Source organism: Ranitomeya imitator, chromosome 3, assembly GCF_032444005.1.
Source record: "Ranitomeya imitator isolate aRanImi1 chromosome 3, aRanImi1.pri, whole genome shotgun sequence".
Lineage (NCBI taxonomy): Eukaryota > Metazoa > Chordata > Amphibia > Anura > Dendrobatidae > Ranitomeya > Ranitomeya imitator.
This window is the reverse complement of record NC_091284.1, coordinates 183,664,887-183,685,198: the sequence shown is the minus strand read 5'-3', so window position 1 is coordinate 183,685,198 and position 20,312 is coordinate 183,664,887. Positions and strand designations below refer to the sequence as shown.

Below are 20,312 nucleotides of genomic sequence, written 5' to 3'. Positions count from 1 at the left end.
TCGTTCAACACTGAATGCCGGAGATGAGATTTAATCATAGCCAGGTCTGCTGTGCTCTGGCACATCATCACTTTGCAGTGAGGTGATTAGACTGGGTCATTATTTCTCACAGAGCCTGTTCTAAACTATAGTGAGGGGTGTTCTTTTTCCCCTTGTATGTGGATGCCTAGTTATGATTGGGGGAGCTGACAGCACTATGACATGAGAGCTACTAGAAGTGTTTGTAATGAGTCTCAACTCTGCAGCCATTGCCTCATCCCCACACTGACTACCAAAGATGAAATCTCCCATCAAAGGAAAGGTCACCTTTTATAAGTATATTCTATTTAGCAGTAATACAGTTCAAATTTCATATGTTCAATGTTTGCATAAATTTTAGTGCTAACATAATGCTGCTGTATTCTCGTGTTTGTATATTATGCACCCGTTCACACTAGCTTTATTCTGTTCGGTAGTGCTGGACAGTTTTTTGCCTTCTATAGCGCGGAGACTGTTCTTTTTCCCCTTGTAAGTGGATGCCTGGTTATGATTAGCAGAGCTGATAGCAATATGAGAGGAAAGCTAAAAGAAGTGTTTGTAATGAGATTTAACTCTGCATCACTGCCTCTCCCCCACACTCAATACCAGAGATGAAAACCGATAATCACACTCAGGTCTGCTGTGCTCCAGCACATCATCACTCTGCAGTGAGTAGAGCAGGTTGATTGTCAATACATGTATCATACTGAGCGGGGGTTTAGGTGCCAAATATCTCTGCCTACAAAAGCGAAATAAAAAAAATTGTTTTATTCTGCGCTGCAGTCAATATTACATTGTATGTCCAGTTCAACATGAAAAATTTGGCGAAAGATCCTCTTTAAGCCTTTTGCAACCATATAACATTAGGTGCGTCATATGTTTGCAATTGATGTATGGAGAGGGCTCAGTAACTGAGCCTGCACCATACCTGGTAGATGTAAGCTGTGTTACACAGTCACCGTGTGCCCATAACAGTACCAACTGTAGCGAGCCCCGATTGGTGTTATTTAGCCATTTACATGCCACTGGAGATCACGGGATGCTTATCATTTACCACGACAGCCAGGGGCTTGCTGAAGGCTCCCAAAGCTGAGCTGCCATGTTGGTCTTACTATCAAATTCAGACCATGGCTAGGCATCCTAGTGATATCCTAGTGATAGGTTGAAGAGGTGGGATAGGGATGAGATAAGTGCGGTGGTGAGGTTGGGGAAAAGGTGGGATGGGATGGGGTCAAGCTCACAGGTGGTGAGGTGTGATTTGGAGAGGAGACAATTAAGCCCCCCTTCAGTGATCTTGGAGAGGGAGGTTATGGGGTTTGGTATACAAAGGGGTTGTGGTGGTTGAACAATGAAGACTTGCCTTGTTTGGGCCATCTTATTTTTAAAGTGTGTGGTAAAGTCCTCAGCAGAGATGAGGGAGTTTGGAGGGGGCAGTGGGGGGTGGAGGAGGGAGTTAAAGGTTTTGAATAACTGTTTGGGGTTGTAGGATAGGGAAGATACAAGGGTTGTGAAGTAGGCCTGTTTAGCAGAGGTGAGAGCAGATTTAAAAGCGAGTGTTGCCTGTTTGAGTGCAGTGAAGTCGTCTTACGAATGTGTTTTCTTCCAATGCCGCTCTGCAACCCTGGACATTTGCCAGAGCTTTTTAGTGGTGTTATTGTGCCAGGGTTGTCTATTGGTACGTCGCACTCTGACATGAATGAGAGGGGCGACCGTGTCAATAGCTGATGCGAGAGTGGCATTGTAGAATGCAGTGGCACTCTCTGTGCTATGGAGTGAGGATATGGATGCCAGTGGTAGGATAGAGTCAGAGAGCGTGTGGGAGTCTAAGTGTGCAAGGTTTCTGCGGGGGTGCGCATGTTGCTGGACATGGGTGACTGGTGAGGAGGACAGGGATGAGAAAGTGAACAGATGATGGTCGGATAGAGGAAGTTGGGAGGTGGTGAAGTTAGATAGAGCAGAGATGGGTGAAGACCAGGACTAGGGTATGTCCGTCTGTGTGGGTGGCTGTGGAGGACCACTGAGTAAGTCCAAAAGATGAAGTAATGGACAGAAGTTTGGAGGCTGTTGACTGAGGGGTATCAGTGGGGATGTTGAAGTCACCTATGATGATGGTGGGAATGTCAATAGAGAGAAAGTGAAGAAGCCAGGTGGAGAATTGGTCAATAAAGGCAGTGGCCGGGCCTGGAGGTTGGTATATGACGGCCACTTGGAGGTTTGAGGGAGAGTAGATGCGGACAGAGTGGACTTCAAAAGAGGAAAGGATAAGGGAGGGTAGAGGTGGGATTGGGTTAAAGGTGCAGTTAGAAGAAAGGAGAAGACCCACTCCTCCACCATGTCTGTTGCTGGGATGAGGGGTGTGGGTGAAGTGGAGGCCACCATAACACAGCGCAGCAGGGGAGGCGGAGTCAGAGGGTGTGAAGTCGAGGAAGGCAAGCTTGTGAGAGAGAAAAAGGTCATGAATCACATGAAGCTTATTGCAGATTGAGCAGGAATTCCAGAGTGCTCCAAAGAGAGGGAGCAGGCGGTGGGCCTCAGAGGCACGGGTTTTATGTTGGAAAGATTGCGGTAGTTCGTATTAGATAGGGAGCGGTAGGAGGGGGTAGTCATGGGAGGTATGAGCTGTGGGGGTCCAGGGTTGGGAGATATGTCACCAGCAGTGAGGAGAAGCAGAGAAAGGGAGAGCAGGTGGGAAAAGGAGAGTGGGCGACTTGTTTTATGTTTTATTAGGACAGATTTGAGGTTGAGGAGCAGGTCAGCAGAGGAGGACAGATGGGGAGGTAAGAGTGCAGTGGAGATGATTATTCAAGTTGGAAGGTTCTCTACGCATATATCAAATGTCACAACGTAATGATCAAATCATCTCTCTCATCCTAAGGCTACAAAGGGCAATTACCGGTACAATAGTAGGTTGTTACAATTTTTACTATCCAAAAAACTACCATAATTTTATCTTAGAGATTTCCAGGTAAATTGGCTGAACTGCAATACCAGACGCAGCCTATGAGTGGACCTTTTTTCTAATCTCAAATATATAACCATAAATAATATATATCTATAATATAATGGCAAGAGCGTCACTCTGTCCGAAGCCTTTATAGAATGCGCAAGCGCGACGTGCCTGCGCGGTCTGGGCCCCACAGAGTTACGCATCCGGGGATGAGGATTATGGCCCAGGAAATCACAGTAGAGATCGAGTATGCGTAAGCACTGAACGCATACCGCGATCTGCAGCACCGTGTCCCTGCTCCGCGGACAGAGCACCCTGCAAGAAACTCTGTGGCCCGAGAGGAGGGAAGTGTGTGGGCGGAGTGTGGGAGGTGACTGTGTGCGTGTGTGTGCGGGCGGGGTCTGCGTGTCTGTGTGTGTGGGTCTGCGGGGCTGTGTGCGGGGTCGGCGGGGCTGTGTGCGGGGGTCTGTGGGGAAGTCCGTGGGTCTGCCGGCTGTCCGGGGGTCTGCAGGCTGTCTGGGGGTCTGCAGGGCTGTGCAGAGGGTCTACCGGGCTGTCCGGGGGTCTGCGGGGCTGTGCAGGGGTCTGCCGGGCTGTGTCAGTGTGTGTTTGTGTGTGTGCAGGCATCGTTCGGTGGGACTACAAGTCCCATCTGGCTATGCCTGCTACAGTGACAGTGAGTGACACATTAGCCAATGATGGGACAGTAGTAGTCCCATCATCCGGCTAATGTGTTGAATGTAAAAAAAAAAAAAAACCACATACAGTACATATATAGTTCATACTCACCATCTACACCTAATTCCCGAAGCCCTCGCTAACCTGAAAAAAAATGAACATAATAAACCAACAATATACTCTCTGTGTCCGCCATAATCCAGTTAATACGTCCCACGACGATCTCCCGTGGAGAGCTGTCACATCAGCTGATGCGACCGCTCTCGAGGGGCTCCGGGATACAATGACGGAAGGTATCCTTCTGCACTGTATCCCTCCACCGCTGTGAGTACAGTATAGTTCATACTGTCACTTGCGGCACAGCTGCGTGGGAAAATTCCCACGCAGCATTGCCATAAAGCGATACGATGATCTAAAGTAACCTCTTCAGTGATGCACTGCAGAAGCCATTGTCTCCTGTCAGTGTGTCACTGAAGGTCTATAGAGCTGTCACATTTCCTGACAGATAGGGGAGATCGTCGTGGGACACTCATAATTAATTGGACTGCGTCACACGGGGAGTATACGGTTGGTTTATTATTTTTTTTGCAGTCAATCGAGGACGTCGCAGGAATTAGGCGTGGTTTTAAGTATGGTGAAATAAGAATAGTAAAATACTTTTTTCTGGCTGTGTCTTTTTTTAACTCTTTCACTACTATAGGATTAGTAATGGAGAGGTGTCTTATTGACGCCTCTCCATTACTAACCGGGCTTAATGTCACCTTACAATACAAAGGTGACATTAACCCCTTATTACCCCATAAGCCACCGCTACCGGGCAGTGGGAAGAGAGAGGCTAAGTGCCGGAATTGACGCATCAAACAGATGCGCCATTTTGGGGGTGGCTGGGAGCTCATTCCTTATATCTATCTGTCTCATTCCTTCTATCTATCTATCTCATTCCTTCTATCTATCTATAGATCTATTTATCTCATTCCTTCTATCTATCCCATATCTATCTAGCTATCTATCTAACTATCTATCTATAGATAGATAGAAGGAATGAGATATATAGATAGATAGATAGATAGATAGATAGATAGACCTATAGATAGATAGATAGATAGATAGATAGACCTATAGATAGATAGATAGATAGATAGATAGATATGGGATAGATAGATCTATAGATAATATCTATCGATCTATGTATAGATCTATCTATAGATCTATCTATCTCATTCCTTCTATCTATCTATAGATCTATTTATCTCATTCCTTCTATCTATCTATCCCATATCTATCTAGCTATCTATCTAACTATCTAGCTATAGATAGATAGAAGGAATGAGATAGATAGATAGATAGACCGATAGATAGATAGATAGATAGATAGATAGATAGATAGATAGATAGATAGATAGATAGATAGATAGATAGATAGGATAGAAGAAATGAGATAGATAGATCTATAGATAGATCTATACATAGATCGATAGATATTATCTATAGATCTATCTATCCCATATCTATCTATCTATCTATCTATCTATCTATCTATCTATCTATCTATCTATCTATCTATGTGTAATGGAGTGTGGGTTTTACAAATGTAAAAGAGGAGGTTGGACAAGAAATGACATCACAAAACTATAATAAATTTTTATTTAGCTTTCAAAAACGCATAAAAAAACGCATCAAATCCGCAGAAAAAACGGATCAAAAACGCACCAAAAACACGTGGATTTTTACCTGCGCTTTCTGCCAAGAGATGCGGATTCAGTGCAGAAAAATCCGCAGGCAAATCCGCAACATGTGCACATACCCTACAAGTTCCTGTTCGTGCGGGAGCCCCTGGAGCAGCGGCTGTCCGCCTACAGGAACAAGGTCGGGGAGATCAAGGAATACCAGCAGTGGTACGGCCTGGAGATCGTGCGCCGACACCGCCAGCAGCCACCCGCCGCCGCATCCAATGGGAACGACGTCACCTTCTCCGAGTTCCTGCGGTACCTGCTGGACGAGGACGAGGAGAAGATGAACGAGCACTGGATGCCCATCTACCAGCTGTGCCAGCCCTGAGCCGTGCCCTACGACTTCATCGGCACCTACAAGCGGCTGCGGGTGGACGCTAACCGGCTGCTAGACACCATCAGCACACATGACAAGATGAAGGCGCACAAAACAGGATTTGGGCTACACATGACAGGAAGGGGGCGCAGGATGTGGGCTGCACATGACAGGAAGGGGGCGCAAAATGGTAGCAGCACATGACAAGATTAGGGCGCAGGATGGAAGCAGCACACACCAGGATGGAGACCATATACCAATATAAATGCTCCCCACCCGGGCATAGAACGGGTTCAATAGCTAGTATTTATATATACGCACACACATACATACATGTATATAGCACTGTGATACGTTATGTTCTATGCTACAAAATAACGATTATCAGTTATTATTACTCAAAAAGTTATAAACTGTCATTTTTTCTGACCCACACGAATGCTGTTTGACAAAAGTGTCACTTCACTTCCTTACTGTAAAGTGCGACAATGCAGACTGAACCAGACAACTCACTGGAGCGCTGCTCGTCTCCATCTCTTTGGCCTGCTGGATTCTCTTTTCTTGAACGAGTTGAGATTTTTTCCTCTGTAACCACATCTTAAAGGCTGCTTCGTTTTCTCTCTTTTTCTGTTCTTCCTGTTCTTTCCGGTGCTCTTCATCCTAGGTCCACAGGTAATATTGGTTATGATCACATCAGGTTTCTCAATTTAAAATTCTAGCAAGTGATGAAATAATTAAAAAATGTTTTTTCAGGAGTGAAAAATTATTGATGGTTTTTATGTTTGATTGGTGGGATTTCAATCCCTGAAAATTCAAAAATTCATTGAAAATCCATAGCAAAATCTTCATATTTATTACTGATTCGATGTGGATATTATCCACCATGATTGACACTTACCTTCTATGGGACGTCTTCCTTCAAAAACATGTAGGCACTCAGAAAACCACATGGCTGCTGTCATGGTGTTTCATGAGAATGGGCTTGCACCCCCCTGCCTAGTGTCCCAATTTCAATGGTATCGGCATCCTCGGGATGCAGATACAGTTGAATCCAATAGTGGAACAGGGAGTCGTCAGCTCCCTGCTACACCATTCAGCATGGGCATCTGAGTTTCTGGCAAGATGATGCCACTAGATTGTACCTACTGTGCCAGGTCCTCAGTACACACACTGTACAGACCGGAGCAGCGCATCCTGTGGATGGGGCGAGGTGAGTATTTTTTTTTTTACTGTTATACTTGTGGGGAGAAAGTGTGAGGGCATCATGAGTGCTGTGAGGGTCATAATATTGTGTATGGTGAACTGTGGGGGGCCATCACATTGTGGAGGGCTCTGGGGGCCTTGATACTGTGTGAGGGAGACATTGGTGGGTATCATACTGTGTGAGGGGGACTGTGAGGGCCATCATACTGAGTAGGGATGACTGTGGAATGATAATACTGTATGTGAGAAAACTATGGGGACAGCATACTGTGAAGGGAGGATTTTATACTATTTTGAGGTGCATTATACTGTGTTAGTGGTCACTGCGGGGACATTAAGTGTTTTTTGGGCACTGTAGTGGAATCAATGTGTGTGAGGGCTCTATACTGGCATCCTACAGTGTGGGGGTACTATAGCAGCCTTATACTGTGTGGGGGCATTATACTGTGATGTAGGGCTGTGAAGCCATTATACTGTGTTGGGAGTCACTGTGGGGACATCATACTCTGTTGGGGGCATTGTGGCAGCATTATATTATGGTGGGTGCACTGTGAGGTCATCATAATGTGCATGTAGGTACTATGGACAACTCACTAAAGGGATACCATACTGTGTGGGTGGAGGGCATTTTGGGGGCTTCATACTAGATGGAGGCCATAAAAGTGGTATCATACAGTGTGCAAACACTAAGGGGCTTCAGTAAAAGCGCAATAAATGTCCCTCCCTCTGTCGTTGAAACTTGGCAGGTAAGCCCTTCTGTGACTGCACTTATGTGATGTGTACCCGCAAAAAATGTTTTCGTTTTTGTTTTGTTTTAGCGGAGAGTGGAGGGCGTCAATTAGGAATTTTGTTATGGGCCCCATGATTTCTATGTATGTCCCTAAAATGTTTGAAGGGCACCAGTACACCATCTAATATCTGGCTTTCTATTTAGAAACAGACATTCATTACCTCTCTCCTAAGTCTTTCTTGTCTTTCTAGAATCCGTTTCTGTAGCTCTTTTTGTTCAGAAGAGAGCATGAACGTGGTAGTACGGGATGACACATTTGCAGACTGCACTCTTCGCTGGGTCTTTACTTTATGCACAGATTTTGTCAGGTTAGCAGAGTTGGGTCGGACTCTAGGGCCAGTAGGAGGCTTTGGGATGAAACCATTCCCGTTACTAATACTGGGAGTTTTCTTATCGCTGTTAGCTGAGGCTCCAGATCGATCTGATTGAGATGATGATTTGTGGCCATCTTTATTGTTACTTATAGGAGGTAAATAACTTTGGTTCTCAATGTCATGTAAATTTACGAGTTCGAACTTTCCATCTTTCTCAACCAGTACTCTTGCATCTTTAGGCTTGTCGCCAGCGCCACTATCTATATTACTATGCTCCCTGCCATGCACTGGCACTTCGTCTACTTGTAATTGAGATATGCCATCTACAACCTCGTCTTCTGTGAAACTTTCAGTTCTGTCACTATCAGGAAAATCTAAGGGAGGAACTTCCAGATCAACCAAATTTTCCTTGAATTTGAGTCTTCTCTCTCGATTTTCATCCAGGGTTTCCATTTCCAGTTTCTTGTTGGCTTCTTCTATCTTTTCTGCGATGTATCGCTTTGCTTCTTCATCTTCTGTTTCACCTTCGTCACTTTCAGATACAGGGTCAAGTTTGGGTTTTCTACTTGTACTTGTCTCATTGTGAACAATCTCATTTTCATCGCTTGATGACTTTTTAGTTTCATCGTTTATAGATTTTTTGGAGTCTAGTTTCAAATTGCTGGGTTCTTCATCACTCTTAAATAAGATATAACATATGGAATAAATGTATTATTACATAATATTAAAATTAGAAATTTATGATTTTTGTAACCTTTACCAACTTTAATATGAAAATGATTTTACAATATGTGATCAATGTTCAAATGTCATTACGTCGCTGAAAGGGTGTTAACGGTCATGGAGAAGTACATGGAGTGCAGCAACATTACCCAACACAATGTATGGGAGATTCCAACCATGAGTGAAGAACGTGCACCCGTCATCAAGCGGATGGAAGACAGAACTGCTGTATTAGCAATAGGCGATGAGTATAGACAAATGTGACACATACCATACATGACTATATTTTCATATAGCCACGGGTTTGATTTCATAAAGAAGGTTCATCTATATGCTAGCAATACCTGCAAACCTCCATACTTCTCCGCCTCTTCATTTATTAACCAGTCAAGGTCCTTCTCAAAATCATCTTCATATTCTGCAACACCATCGGAATCAGATTCTTCCTTACTGCTCATTTTTTCGAAAAACGATGCTGTTCTTCTAGAAATACATGAATTGAAAAAAAATACATCCATCAGTTATCGATCCAAAGCTCTACATTGGGGAAAAAAATCCTTCCCGACTCCACATATGGCAATCAGACTAGTTCCCTAGATCAACGCCCTATCAAGGAAACTAGTGTATATAACCTGTAATATTATGCTTTTCCAGAAAGGTATCCAGTCCCCTCTTAAATTTTAGTAATGAATCACTCATTACAACATCATTCGGCAGAGAGTTCCATAGTCTCACTGCTGTTACGGTAAAGAATCCGCATCTGTTATTATGCTTAAACCTTCTTTCCTCCAGGCGTAGAGGATGCCCCCTTGTCCCCGTTTCAGGTCTACGAGTAAAAAGGTCATTAGAAAGAATGGTCTCTGTACTGTCCCCTCATATATTTATACATTAAAATAAGATCACCCCTTAGCCTTCGTTTCTCCAAACTAAATAGCCCCAAGTGTAGTAACCTATCTTGGTATTGCAGACCCCCCAGTCCTCTAATAACCTTGGTCGCTCTTCTCTGCACCCGCTCTAGTTCAGCTATGTCTTTCTTATACACCGGAGACCAGAACTGTGCACAGTATTCTAAGTGTGGTCGAACTAGTGACTTGTATAGAGGTAAAATTATGTTCTCCTCATGAGCATCTATGCCTCTTGTAATGCATCCCATTATTTTATTTGCCTTTAAAGCAGCTGCCTGACACTGGCCACTAAATGTGAGTTTGTCGTCCACCCATACTCCTAGGTCTTTTTCATTGACGGTTTTGCCCAGTGTTTTACAATCTACTATATAATTGTCTAAGGGTCACTTCCGTCTGTCTGTCTTTCTGTCTGTCACGGATATTCATTGGTCGCGGCCTCTGTCTGTCATGCAAATCCAAGTCGCTGATTGGTCGTGGCAAAGCGCCCACGACCATTGCCACGACCAATCAGCGACGGGCACAGTCTGGCGGCAAAATGGCCTCTCCTTCCCCCACCGCAGTGAGTGCCCGCTCCATACTCCCCTCCAGTCAGCCCTCACACAGGGTTAATGGCAGCGTTAATGGACCACGTTATGCCGCGGTGTAACGCACTCCAATAAAGCAGCTATTAACCCTGTGTGACCAACTTTTTACTATTGATGATGCGTATGCAGCATCATTAGTAAAAAGATCTAATGTTACAAATAATAATAAAAAAAAAAGGTTATTCTGACCCTCCGACGTCGCGCTGTCCTCGGCAGTGCAAGCGGCAGGTTCCGGTGCCGAGGATGCTATGCGAGAAGGACCTGCCATGACGTCACGGTCATGTGACCGCAACGTCATCACAGGTCCTGCGCTCATACCAACCCTGGGACCGGAAGCTGCCGCGTGCACCGCACACAGGCGCCAAGACTACAAGGGGCCCTCGGAAGGTGAGCATATGTTTATTTTTTATTTTAAGTCTTTTTTAACCACACATATAGTGCCCACATTGCTATATACTACGTGGGCAGTGTTATATACTGTGTGGGCTGCGTTATAAACTACATGGCTGCTATGTACTATGTGGGCAGTGTTATATACTATGTGGGGAATGTTATATACTGCGTGGGCTGCGTTATATCCTACATGGCTGCTATATACTACGTGGGCAGTGTTATATATTGTGTGGGCTGTGTTATATACTACATGGCTGCTATATACTATGTGGGCAGTGTGATATACTATGTGGACAGTGTTATATACTGTGTGGGCTGTGTTATATACTGCATGGCTGCTATATACTTCGTGGCCAGTGTTATATACTATGTGGCCACTGTTATATACTGCGTGGCCACTGTTATATACTGCGTGGCCTGTATTAACGCATCGGGTATTCAAGAATATGTCGTGGTCTGTGCTATATACTATGTGGCTGCTATATACATACATATTCTAGAATACCCGATGCGTTAGAATCGGGCCACCATCTAGTTAAGCACATAATTATACATCTTATTACTTCTACCCAAGTGCATGACCTTACATTTATCCCCATTAAAGCTCATTTGCCATTCATCAGCCCAAGCTTCTAGTTTACATAAATCCTCCTGTAATATAAAATTGTCCTCGTCTGTATTGATTACCCTGCAGAGTTTAGTGTCATCTGCAAATATTGAAATTCTACTCTGTATGCCCCCTACAAGGTCATTAATAAATATGTTAAAAAGAAGTGGGCCCATTACTGACCCCTGTGGTACCTCACTGCTAACTGAGACCCAGTCCGAGTGTGCTCCATTAATAACCACCCTTTGTTTCCTATCCCTGAGCCAGCTCTTAACCTACTTACACATATTTCCCCCTATCCCCATTATTCTCATTTTATGTATCAACCTTTTGTGTGGCACCATATCAAAAGCTTTTGAAAAGTCCATATACCCTACGTCCACTGCGTTCCCTTGGTCCAGTCCAGAACTTATCTCTTCATAGAAACTAATCAGATTAGTCTGACAGGAACGGTCCCTAGTAAACCCATGCTGATATTGGGTCATGAGGTTATTCCTCGTCAGATACTCCAGCATAGCATCTCTTAGAATGCCCTCCAGGATTTTACCGACAGTAGAGGTTAAGCTTACTGGCCTATAATTTCCAAGTTCAGTTTTTGTTCCCTTTTTGAATATTGGCACCACATTTGCTATATGCCAGTCCTGTGGTACAGACCCTGTTATTATGGAGTCTTTAAAGATTAAAAATAATTGTTTCAGTCAGAAGTTCGTGTACACTGCAGTTCTCGCGATCAATCAGCTGAACTGCCGTGCACATAACCGCCGGGGACGGGGTAATCTCCAGTCACTAGCCAAGTTCTCAGGATCAGCTGACTGAGAGAATTCCAGTGCACGTGACCGCCGGGGACCGTGTTATCTCCTACGGTCATCAGCTTCCAGCTCCACTGTGTTTGGATGTCAGGCTGAGTGGTGACATAATGCCACTGTTAAGCCAAAGCCCTCCAGAGGTAGCAGAGCTGGACTCGTCTTGGGACAGTATGTATATCTTCTCGGCGGACAGGTAAGGATATTGTTGCTTTTTTATTTTAATTCTCTTACAGGAGATCGAGGGCGTCGGTGGAATAGGTGATGCAGTAAGTGTGGTTTAATTAAGATCTATTAAAGGAGTCTGTGTCATTATTTCATTTAAAATACTTTAATTTGGCAGTGTCTTTATTCACCATGTAACTATAGGATTAGTAATGGATAGGTGTCATTACTTGACAATACAAAGGTGACTTCAACCTCACAAATAATACCCCACTTGCCACCGCTACAGGGCAAGTGGGAATAGCCAGGTAAAGTACCACAACTAGCGCATCTTTGCATGTAACAATTGTGGGGCGGCTGCGGGCTGTAATGTTTAGGCTGGTGAGGGCCAAAATCCATGGGCCTCGCCAGCCTGAGAATACCAGGCCGCAGCTGTCTGCTTTTTCCTTGGCTGGTTAATAAAAAAAGGGGTAACCCACGTTATTTTTTTTTTTAGTGGATCCCACTATTTTTGCTAACCATCCAAGGTAAGCAGACTGCTGCGCCCTGGTATTATCAGGCTGGTAAGGTTCATGGATATTGGATCCTTACTAGCCTGCAATACCATTCCCAGTAGTCTGCTTTACTCTGGCTGGTTAACATACAGTATATAGGGGAACCCAACGCTATTTTTTTTTTAAATTATTATTTATTTATTAAAAATGAGGGAACCTCTCTCTGTGCTTTCCTCCACTTCCTGTGTCATGTACTTTTGGTTGTGTCACAAGATTCACCATTATTTAAATTAGTACACATTCGTAGTAAGCTGCTGTAACAGTTGGACGCTGCAGGTTTGATGCTGCGGATGTACGCAACGTCCAACCCGCAGCGTTTACTGACCATGAGAACATATACAGTATCTGCAAACAGGAAATCACTTTTTTTCTTCCCAGAAGCCAACTTTCAATTAGCGTTATTTCAAGTGACAAAAAAATGCATGCAATGAAAAAAACGTATCAAAAACACATGTAAAAAATGCATCAAAACACAGGTGACCTACCAGTGACCTCAGATGCAGATTTGGTGCAGATTTCATCTGCGTCAAATACTGAGCTATTCCTGATCATGTGCACATACCCATAATCTCATATGACATACTATCCCGCCGAGGTGACCTGGGATTTAATTCCCAGTGACAGAACAGTACGTCATATGCGATCGGACACGCTCACAGGGGGAGCGCGGCCGATCGCGGCCTGGTGTCAGCTGACTATCGCTGCTGACATCCGGCACTATGTGCCAGGAGCGGTCACGGACCGCCCCTGGCACATTAACCCCCGGAACACTGCGATCAAACATGATGGCAGCGATCCGGCGGTACAGGGAAGCATCGCGCAGGGAGGGGGCTCCCTGTGTGCTTCTCTGAGACCCTCGGTACAAGTCGATGTGCTCACCTTGTACCGAGCGTCTCCTCCCTGCAGGCCCCGGATCCAAAATGGCCACGGAGCTACATCTGGGTCCTGCAGGGAGGTGGCTTACCAGCGCCTGCTCAGAGCAAGCACTGGTAAGCCTGCAGCCCTGCATGTCAGATCGCTGATCTGTCACAGTGCTCTGCAAAGTGTCAGATCTGAGATCTGACCCTATAACATGATGCCCCCCCGGGGAAATGTTATAAAGTGAAAAAAAAAAAAATATTCACATGTGTAAAAAAAAAAAATTCCAAAATAAAGAAAAAAAAAATATTGTTCCCAAATACATTTCTTTATCTAAATAATAAAAAAAACAATAAAAGTACACATATTTAGTATCGCCGCGTCCATAACGACCCCACCTATAAAACTGTCTCACTAGTTAACCCCTTCAGTGAACGCGGTAAAAAAAAGAGACAAAAAACCACGCTTTATTATCATACCGCCGGACAAAAAATGGTATAACACGCGATCAAAAAGACGGATATAAATAAACATGGTACCGCTGAAAATGTCATCTTGTCCCGCAAAAAACGAGCCGCCATACAGCATCATCAGCGAAAAAATAAAAAAGTTAGAGTCCTCAAAATAAAGCGATGCAAAAAAAATTATTTTTTCTATAAAATAGTTTTTATCGTATAAAAGCGCCAAAACATAAAAAAAGATATAAATGAAGTATCGCTGTAATCGTACTGACCTGAAGAATAAAACTGCTTTATCGATTTTACCAAATGTGGAACGGTATAAATGCCCCCCCAAAAAGAAATTCATGAATAACTGGTTTTTGGTCATTCTGCCTCACAAAAATCGGAATAAAAAGTGATCAAAAAATGTCACGTGCCCGAAAATGTTACCAATAAAAACGTCAACTCGTCCCGCAAAAAAACAAGACCTCACATGACTCTGTGGACCAAAATATGGAAAAATTATAGCTCTCAAAATGTGGAGACGCAAAAACTATTTTTTGCAATAAAAAGCGTCTTTTAGTCTGTGACGGCTGTCAATCATAAAAATCCGCTTAAAAAACGCTATAAATAGTAAATCAAACCCCTCTTCATCACCCCCTTAGTTAGGGAAAAATAATAAAATTAAAAAAATGTATTTATTTCCATTTTCCCATTAGGGTTAGGGCTACGGTAAGGGCTAGGGTTAGGATTAGGGCTAGAGGTAGGGTTAGGGCTAGGGTTGGGGCTAGGGTTAGGGTTGGGGCTAGGGTTAGGGTTTCAGTTAGAATTGGGGGTTTCCACTGTTTAGGCACATCAGGGGCTGTCCAAATGCGACATGGCGTCCGATCTCAATTCTAGCCAATTCTGCTTTGAAAAAGTGCTCCTTCCCTTCCGAGCTCTCCCGTGCGCCCAAACACGGGTTTACCACAACATATGGGGTATTAGCGTGCTCAGGACAAATTGGACAACAACTTTTGGGGTCCAATTTCTCTTGTTACCCTTGGGAAAATAAAAATGTTGGAGGCTAAAAAACCATTTTTGTGGGAAAAAATTATTTTTTATTTTCACGGCTCTGCGTTATAAACTATAGTGAAACATTTGGGGGTTCAAAGTTCTCACAACACATCTAGATAAGTTCCTTGGGGGGTCTAGTTTCTAATATGGCAAACGCAATGTGACGCCTGCAGACCAACCCATCTAAGTCTGCATTCCAAATGACGCTCCTTCCGAGCTCTGCCATGCGCCCAAACGGTGGTTTCCCCCCCCCACATATGGGGTATCAGTGTACTCAGGACAAATTGGACAACAACTTTTTGGGTCCAATTTCTCCTGTTACCCTTGGGAAAATACAAAACTGTGGGCTAAAATATGATTTTTGTGAGAAAAAAAAGATTTTTTATTTTCACGGCTCTGCGTTATAAACTGTAGTGAAACACTTCGGGGTTCACAGCTCGCACAAAACATCTAGTTAAGTTCCTTGGGGGGTCTACTTTCAAAAATGGTGTCACTGGTGGGGGGCTTCAATGTTTAGGCACATCAGTGGCTCTCCAAACGCAACATGGCGTCCCATCTCAATTCCTGTCAATTTTGCACTGAAAAGTCAAACGGCGCTCCTTCCCTTCCGAGCTCTGCCATGCGCCCAAACAGTGGTTTACCCCTACATATAGGGTATCAGCGTACTCAAGACAAATTTCACAACAACTTTTGGGGTCCAATTTCTTCTCTTACCCTTGGGAAAATAAAAAATTAGGGGCGAAAAGATAATTTTTGTGAAAAAATATGATTTTTTATTTTTACGGCTCTGCATTATAAACTTCTGTGAAGCACTTGGTGGGTCAAAGTGCTCACCACACATCTAGATAAGTTCCTTAGGGGGTCTACTTTCCAAAATGGTGTCACTTGTGGGGGGTTTCAATGTTTAACACAATAAAATGATGCACCTAAGTGCAAAAAGGTACGCGCTTGATAATAGCCAATAAAATGTTTACAACCAAAGAGTGGAATAACCCAAATGGATAGTGGAATAGAGCGTAGTTTCTCAGTGTATACACCAAAAAAGTCCTTATTTGCGCCCGTGGTGGATAGGTAAAATTAAAACATGAATGTTCCTACCTCCAATGGCAAGTCCGTGATGAGTGAGAAGTCCGTGATGGATGAGAAGACTATCGTGCTGCCGCTGTATTTTCAAGGAGCTCCAGGTGCAGAGCGCCGCTGTAGAGTCCAAACTAGTGGCTGCCCCGGCCGGTAGCAGCCACCTGAAACAAGCCTCCGGGCTGGAACGGGGCCCCGGAACACCAGACGCCGCGCGGTGCGAGAGCGGTAAGTCCGGGTGAGACACAGGACCTGCGTGACGTGTGCAGTCACGTGACCGTTACCGAAGCCCGGGAGTGAGTACGGAACGCTGTGAGGGTCAATCAACCGACGCGTTTCTGAAGGTACCGTCACACTTAGCGACGCTGCAGCGATACCGACAACGATCCGGATCGCTGCAGCGATACCGACAACGATCCGGATCGCTGCAGCGTCGCTGTTTGGTCGCTGGAGAGCTGTCACACAGACCGCTCTCCAGCGACCAACGATGCCGGTAACCAGGGTAAACATCGGGTAACTAAGCGCAGGGCCGCGCTTAGTAACCCGATGTTTACCCTGGTTACCATCCTAAAAGTAAAAAAAAACAACCACTACATACTTACCTACAGCCGTCTGTCCTCCAGCGCTGTGCTCTGCACTCCTCCTGTACTGTCTGTGTGAGCACAGCGGCCGGAAAGCAGAGCGGTGACGTCACCGCTCTGCTTTCCGGCTGACCGACGCTCACAGCCAGTACAGGAGGAGTGCAGAGCACAGCGCTGGAGGACAGACAGCTGTAGGTAAGTATGTACTGTTTGTTTTTTTTTACTTTTAGGATGGTAACCAGGGTAAACATCGGGTTACTAAGCGCGGCCCTGCGCTTAGTTACCCGATGTTTACCCTGGTTACCAGTGAAGACATCGCTGAATCGGTGTCACACACGCCGATTCAGCGATGTCTACGGGGAGTCCAGCGACCAAATAAAGTTCTGGACTTTCTTCCCCGACCAGCGACAGCACAGCAGGGGCCTGATCGCTGCTGCCTGTCACACTGGACGATATCGCTAGCGAGGACGCTGCAACGTCACGGATCGCTAGCGATATCGTCTAGTGTGACGGTACCTTTAGACTGCTGTCTCATTCTTCAGGAAGGAAATGTCACGTGCCCAAAAATGTTACCAATAAAAATGTCAACTAGTTCTGCAAAAAACAAGACCTCATATGACTCTGTGGACCAAAATATGGAAAAATTATAGCTCTCAAAATGTGGTAACGCAAAAAATATTCTTTGCAATAAAAAGCGTCTTTTAGTGTGCGACGGCTGCCAATCATAAAAATCCGCTAGAAAACCAGCTATAAAAGTAAATCAAACCCCCCTTCATCACCCCCTTAGTTAGGGAAAAATAAAAAAAATTGAAAAAATGTATTTATTTCCATTTTCCCATCAGGATTAGGGTTAGGGCTAGGGCTAGGGTTAGGGCTAGGGTTTGGGCTAGGGTTAGGGTTGAGGCTAGGGTTAGGGCTACTGTTAGGGTTGGGGCTAAAGTTAGGGTTAGGGTAGGGGCTAAAGTTATGGTTAGGGTTTGGATTACATTTACGGTTGAGAATAGGGTTGGGATAAGAGTTAGGGGTGTGTTAGGGTTAGGGGTGTGGTTAGGGTTACCATAGGATTAGGGTTAGGGGTGTGTTTGGATTAGGGTTTCAGTTATAATTGGGGGTTTCAATGTTTAGGCACATCAGGGTCTCTCCAAACGCAACATAGCGTCCCATCTCAATTCCAGTCAATTTTGCATTGAAAAGTCAAATAGCGCTCCTTCCCTTCCGATCTCTGACATGCGCCCAAACAGAGGTTTACAAATTGTACAACAACTTTTGGGGTCCATTTTCTCCTGTTACCCTTGGTAAAATAAAACAAATTGGAGCTGAAGTAAATTTTGTGTGAAAAAAAGTTAAATGTTCATTTTTATTTAAATATTCCAAAAACTCCTGCGAAACACCTGAAGGGTTAATAAACTTCTTGAATGTGGTTTTGAGCACCATGAGGGGTGCAGTTTTTAGAATGGTGTCACACTTGGTTATTTTCTATCATATAGACCCCTCAAAATGACTTCAAATGAGATGTGGTCCCTAAAAAAAAATGGTGTCGTAAAAATGAGAAATTGCTGGTCACCTTTTAACCCTTATAACTCCATAACAAAAAAAATGTTGGTTCCAAAATTGTGCTGATGTAAAGTAGACATGTGGACAATGTTACTTATTAAGTAATTTGTGTGACATATCTCTGTAATTTAAGGGCATAAAATTCAAAGTTGAAAAATTGCGAAATTTTCAAAATTTTCGCCAAATTTCCTTTTTATTCACAAATAAACGCAGGTAATATCAAAGAATTTTTACCACTGTCAGGTACAATATGTTGTGAGAAAACAATGTCAGAATCATCAGGATCCGTTGAAGCGTTCCAGAGTTATAACCTCATAAAGGGGCAGTGGCAGAATTGTAAAATTGGCCCGGTCATTAACGTGCAAACCCCTTGGGGCTTAAGGGGTTAAGGACCAGCGGTATTTCCATTTTACATTTTTGGCTCCCCTTCTTCCCAAAGCCATAAATTTGTTATTTGTCCATCAATATGGCCATGTGAGGGATTGTTTTTTGTGGGACGAGTTGTACTTTCGAACGGCGCCATTGGTTTTAACATCTCGCCTACTGGAAAACAGGAAAAAAAAATCAACGTGCTGTGAAATTGCAAAAAAAAGTGCAATTCCACAATTATTTTATTTATTTTTTTACCATGTTCACTAAAAACTGACCTGCCATTATGATTCTCCAGGTCACTATGAATTTGCAGATATTAACCCCTTCACCCCGAAACACTGTCACTTTATGAGGTCATAACTAGGGTTGAGCGACTTTTACTTTTTTAGGGTCGACTCGGGTTTTGCGAAACCCGACTCTCAAAAGTCGAGTCGAGTGAAATCGGCGAAAAGTCGGGGATCGACCGAAACACGAAACCCAATGCAAAGTCAATGGGAAATCTAACTTACTTTTTTTTTTTCTCTCTCTCTCTCTCTCTCCCCCCCCCCCCCTCCGTCCCTGAACAGAAAAGCTGGTGTTACACATTGCAAATCGCTACAGCGCACAAGCGACAAGATGGCGATAGGCGTCCACGCCCCTAAGACCTATGTCATCACTCTGCCCATGCTCCTTCATTGGCTGAAAAAATGGCGCCAAACGCGTCATACGAAACGCGACTTTGGCGCGAAGATCGCCGACCGCATGGCCGATCCCACACTAGGATCGGGTTGGGTTTCATGAAACCCGACTTTGCCAAAAGTCGGCGACTTTTGAATTTGTCCGATCCGTTTCGTTCAAGCCTAGTCATAACTCTGAAACCTTTCAATGGATCCTGGTGATTCTGAGATTGTTTTCTCATGACATACTGTACTTTATGATAGTGGTAACATTTCTTCGATATTACTTGCGTTTATTTGTGGAAAAAAACGGAAAATTGGCGAAATTTTTGAAAATTTTGCAATTTTTAAACTTTTAGTTTAAAAGCCCTTAAATTAGAGAGTCATATCCTACAAAATAGTTAATAAATAACATTACCCACATGTCTTCTTTACATTAGCACAATTTTGGAAACATAATTTTTTTGTTAGGAAGTTATAAGGGTTAAAAGTTGACCAGCGATTTCTCATTTTCACAACAAAATTTGCAAAACCATTTTTTTTTAGGGACCACCTCACATTTGAAGTCACTTTGAGGAGCCTGTATGACAGAAAATGCCCAAAAGTGACACCATTCTAAAAACTGCACCCCTCAAGGTACTCTCAAAACCACATTTAAAAAGTTTATTAACCCATCAAGTGCTTCACAGGAATTTTTGGAATGTTTAAAAAAAATTGAACATTTGCGGCTTTAAGTCTCCTCACCTCGACATGCTTATCATGTCACTCTCCACAAGGAGAAACGATACTTCTTGGATCCCGGTCAGACGCCTCTCAATCAGCCACACCAGATCTCCACTTTGCACTGACGAGGGGCAGTTCCCCGAAACACAGTGTCTGCAAATTGAGATTCTGGTTTGGCTATTATCCTAAGTCATTTGACAAGGCTCGTTGAAGGGTCGACATTGACTGTTAGGATTGCTACTTCTAATAGGTGGTACTAGAGTTC

The 20,312-nt window shown here is 44.0% G+C and overlaps 1 protein-coding gene across 1 annotated transcript in view; it reads right to left on the bottom strand.

Moving 5' to 3' along the window:
• CCDC181 (coiled-coil domain containing 181) overlaps window positions 1-20,312 on the bottom strand; it is a 48,494-nt gene that overhangs the window by 15,204 nt on the left and 12,978 nt on the right. The window contains exons 2-4 of the mRNA XM_069761683.1: window positions 9,064-9,202; window positions 7,844-8,674; window positions 6,203-6,349 (exon numbers count right to left, since the gene is read on the bottom strand). Of these exons, the coding sequence (XP_069617784.1) occupies window positions 6,203-6,349; window positions 7,844-8,674; window positions 9,064-9,177 (1,092 nt within the window). The 5' untranslated portion in view covers window positions 9,178-9,202. The remainder of the gene's footprint in view (window positions 1-6,202; window positions 6,350-7,843; window positions 8,675-9,063; window positions 9,203-20,312) is intronic.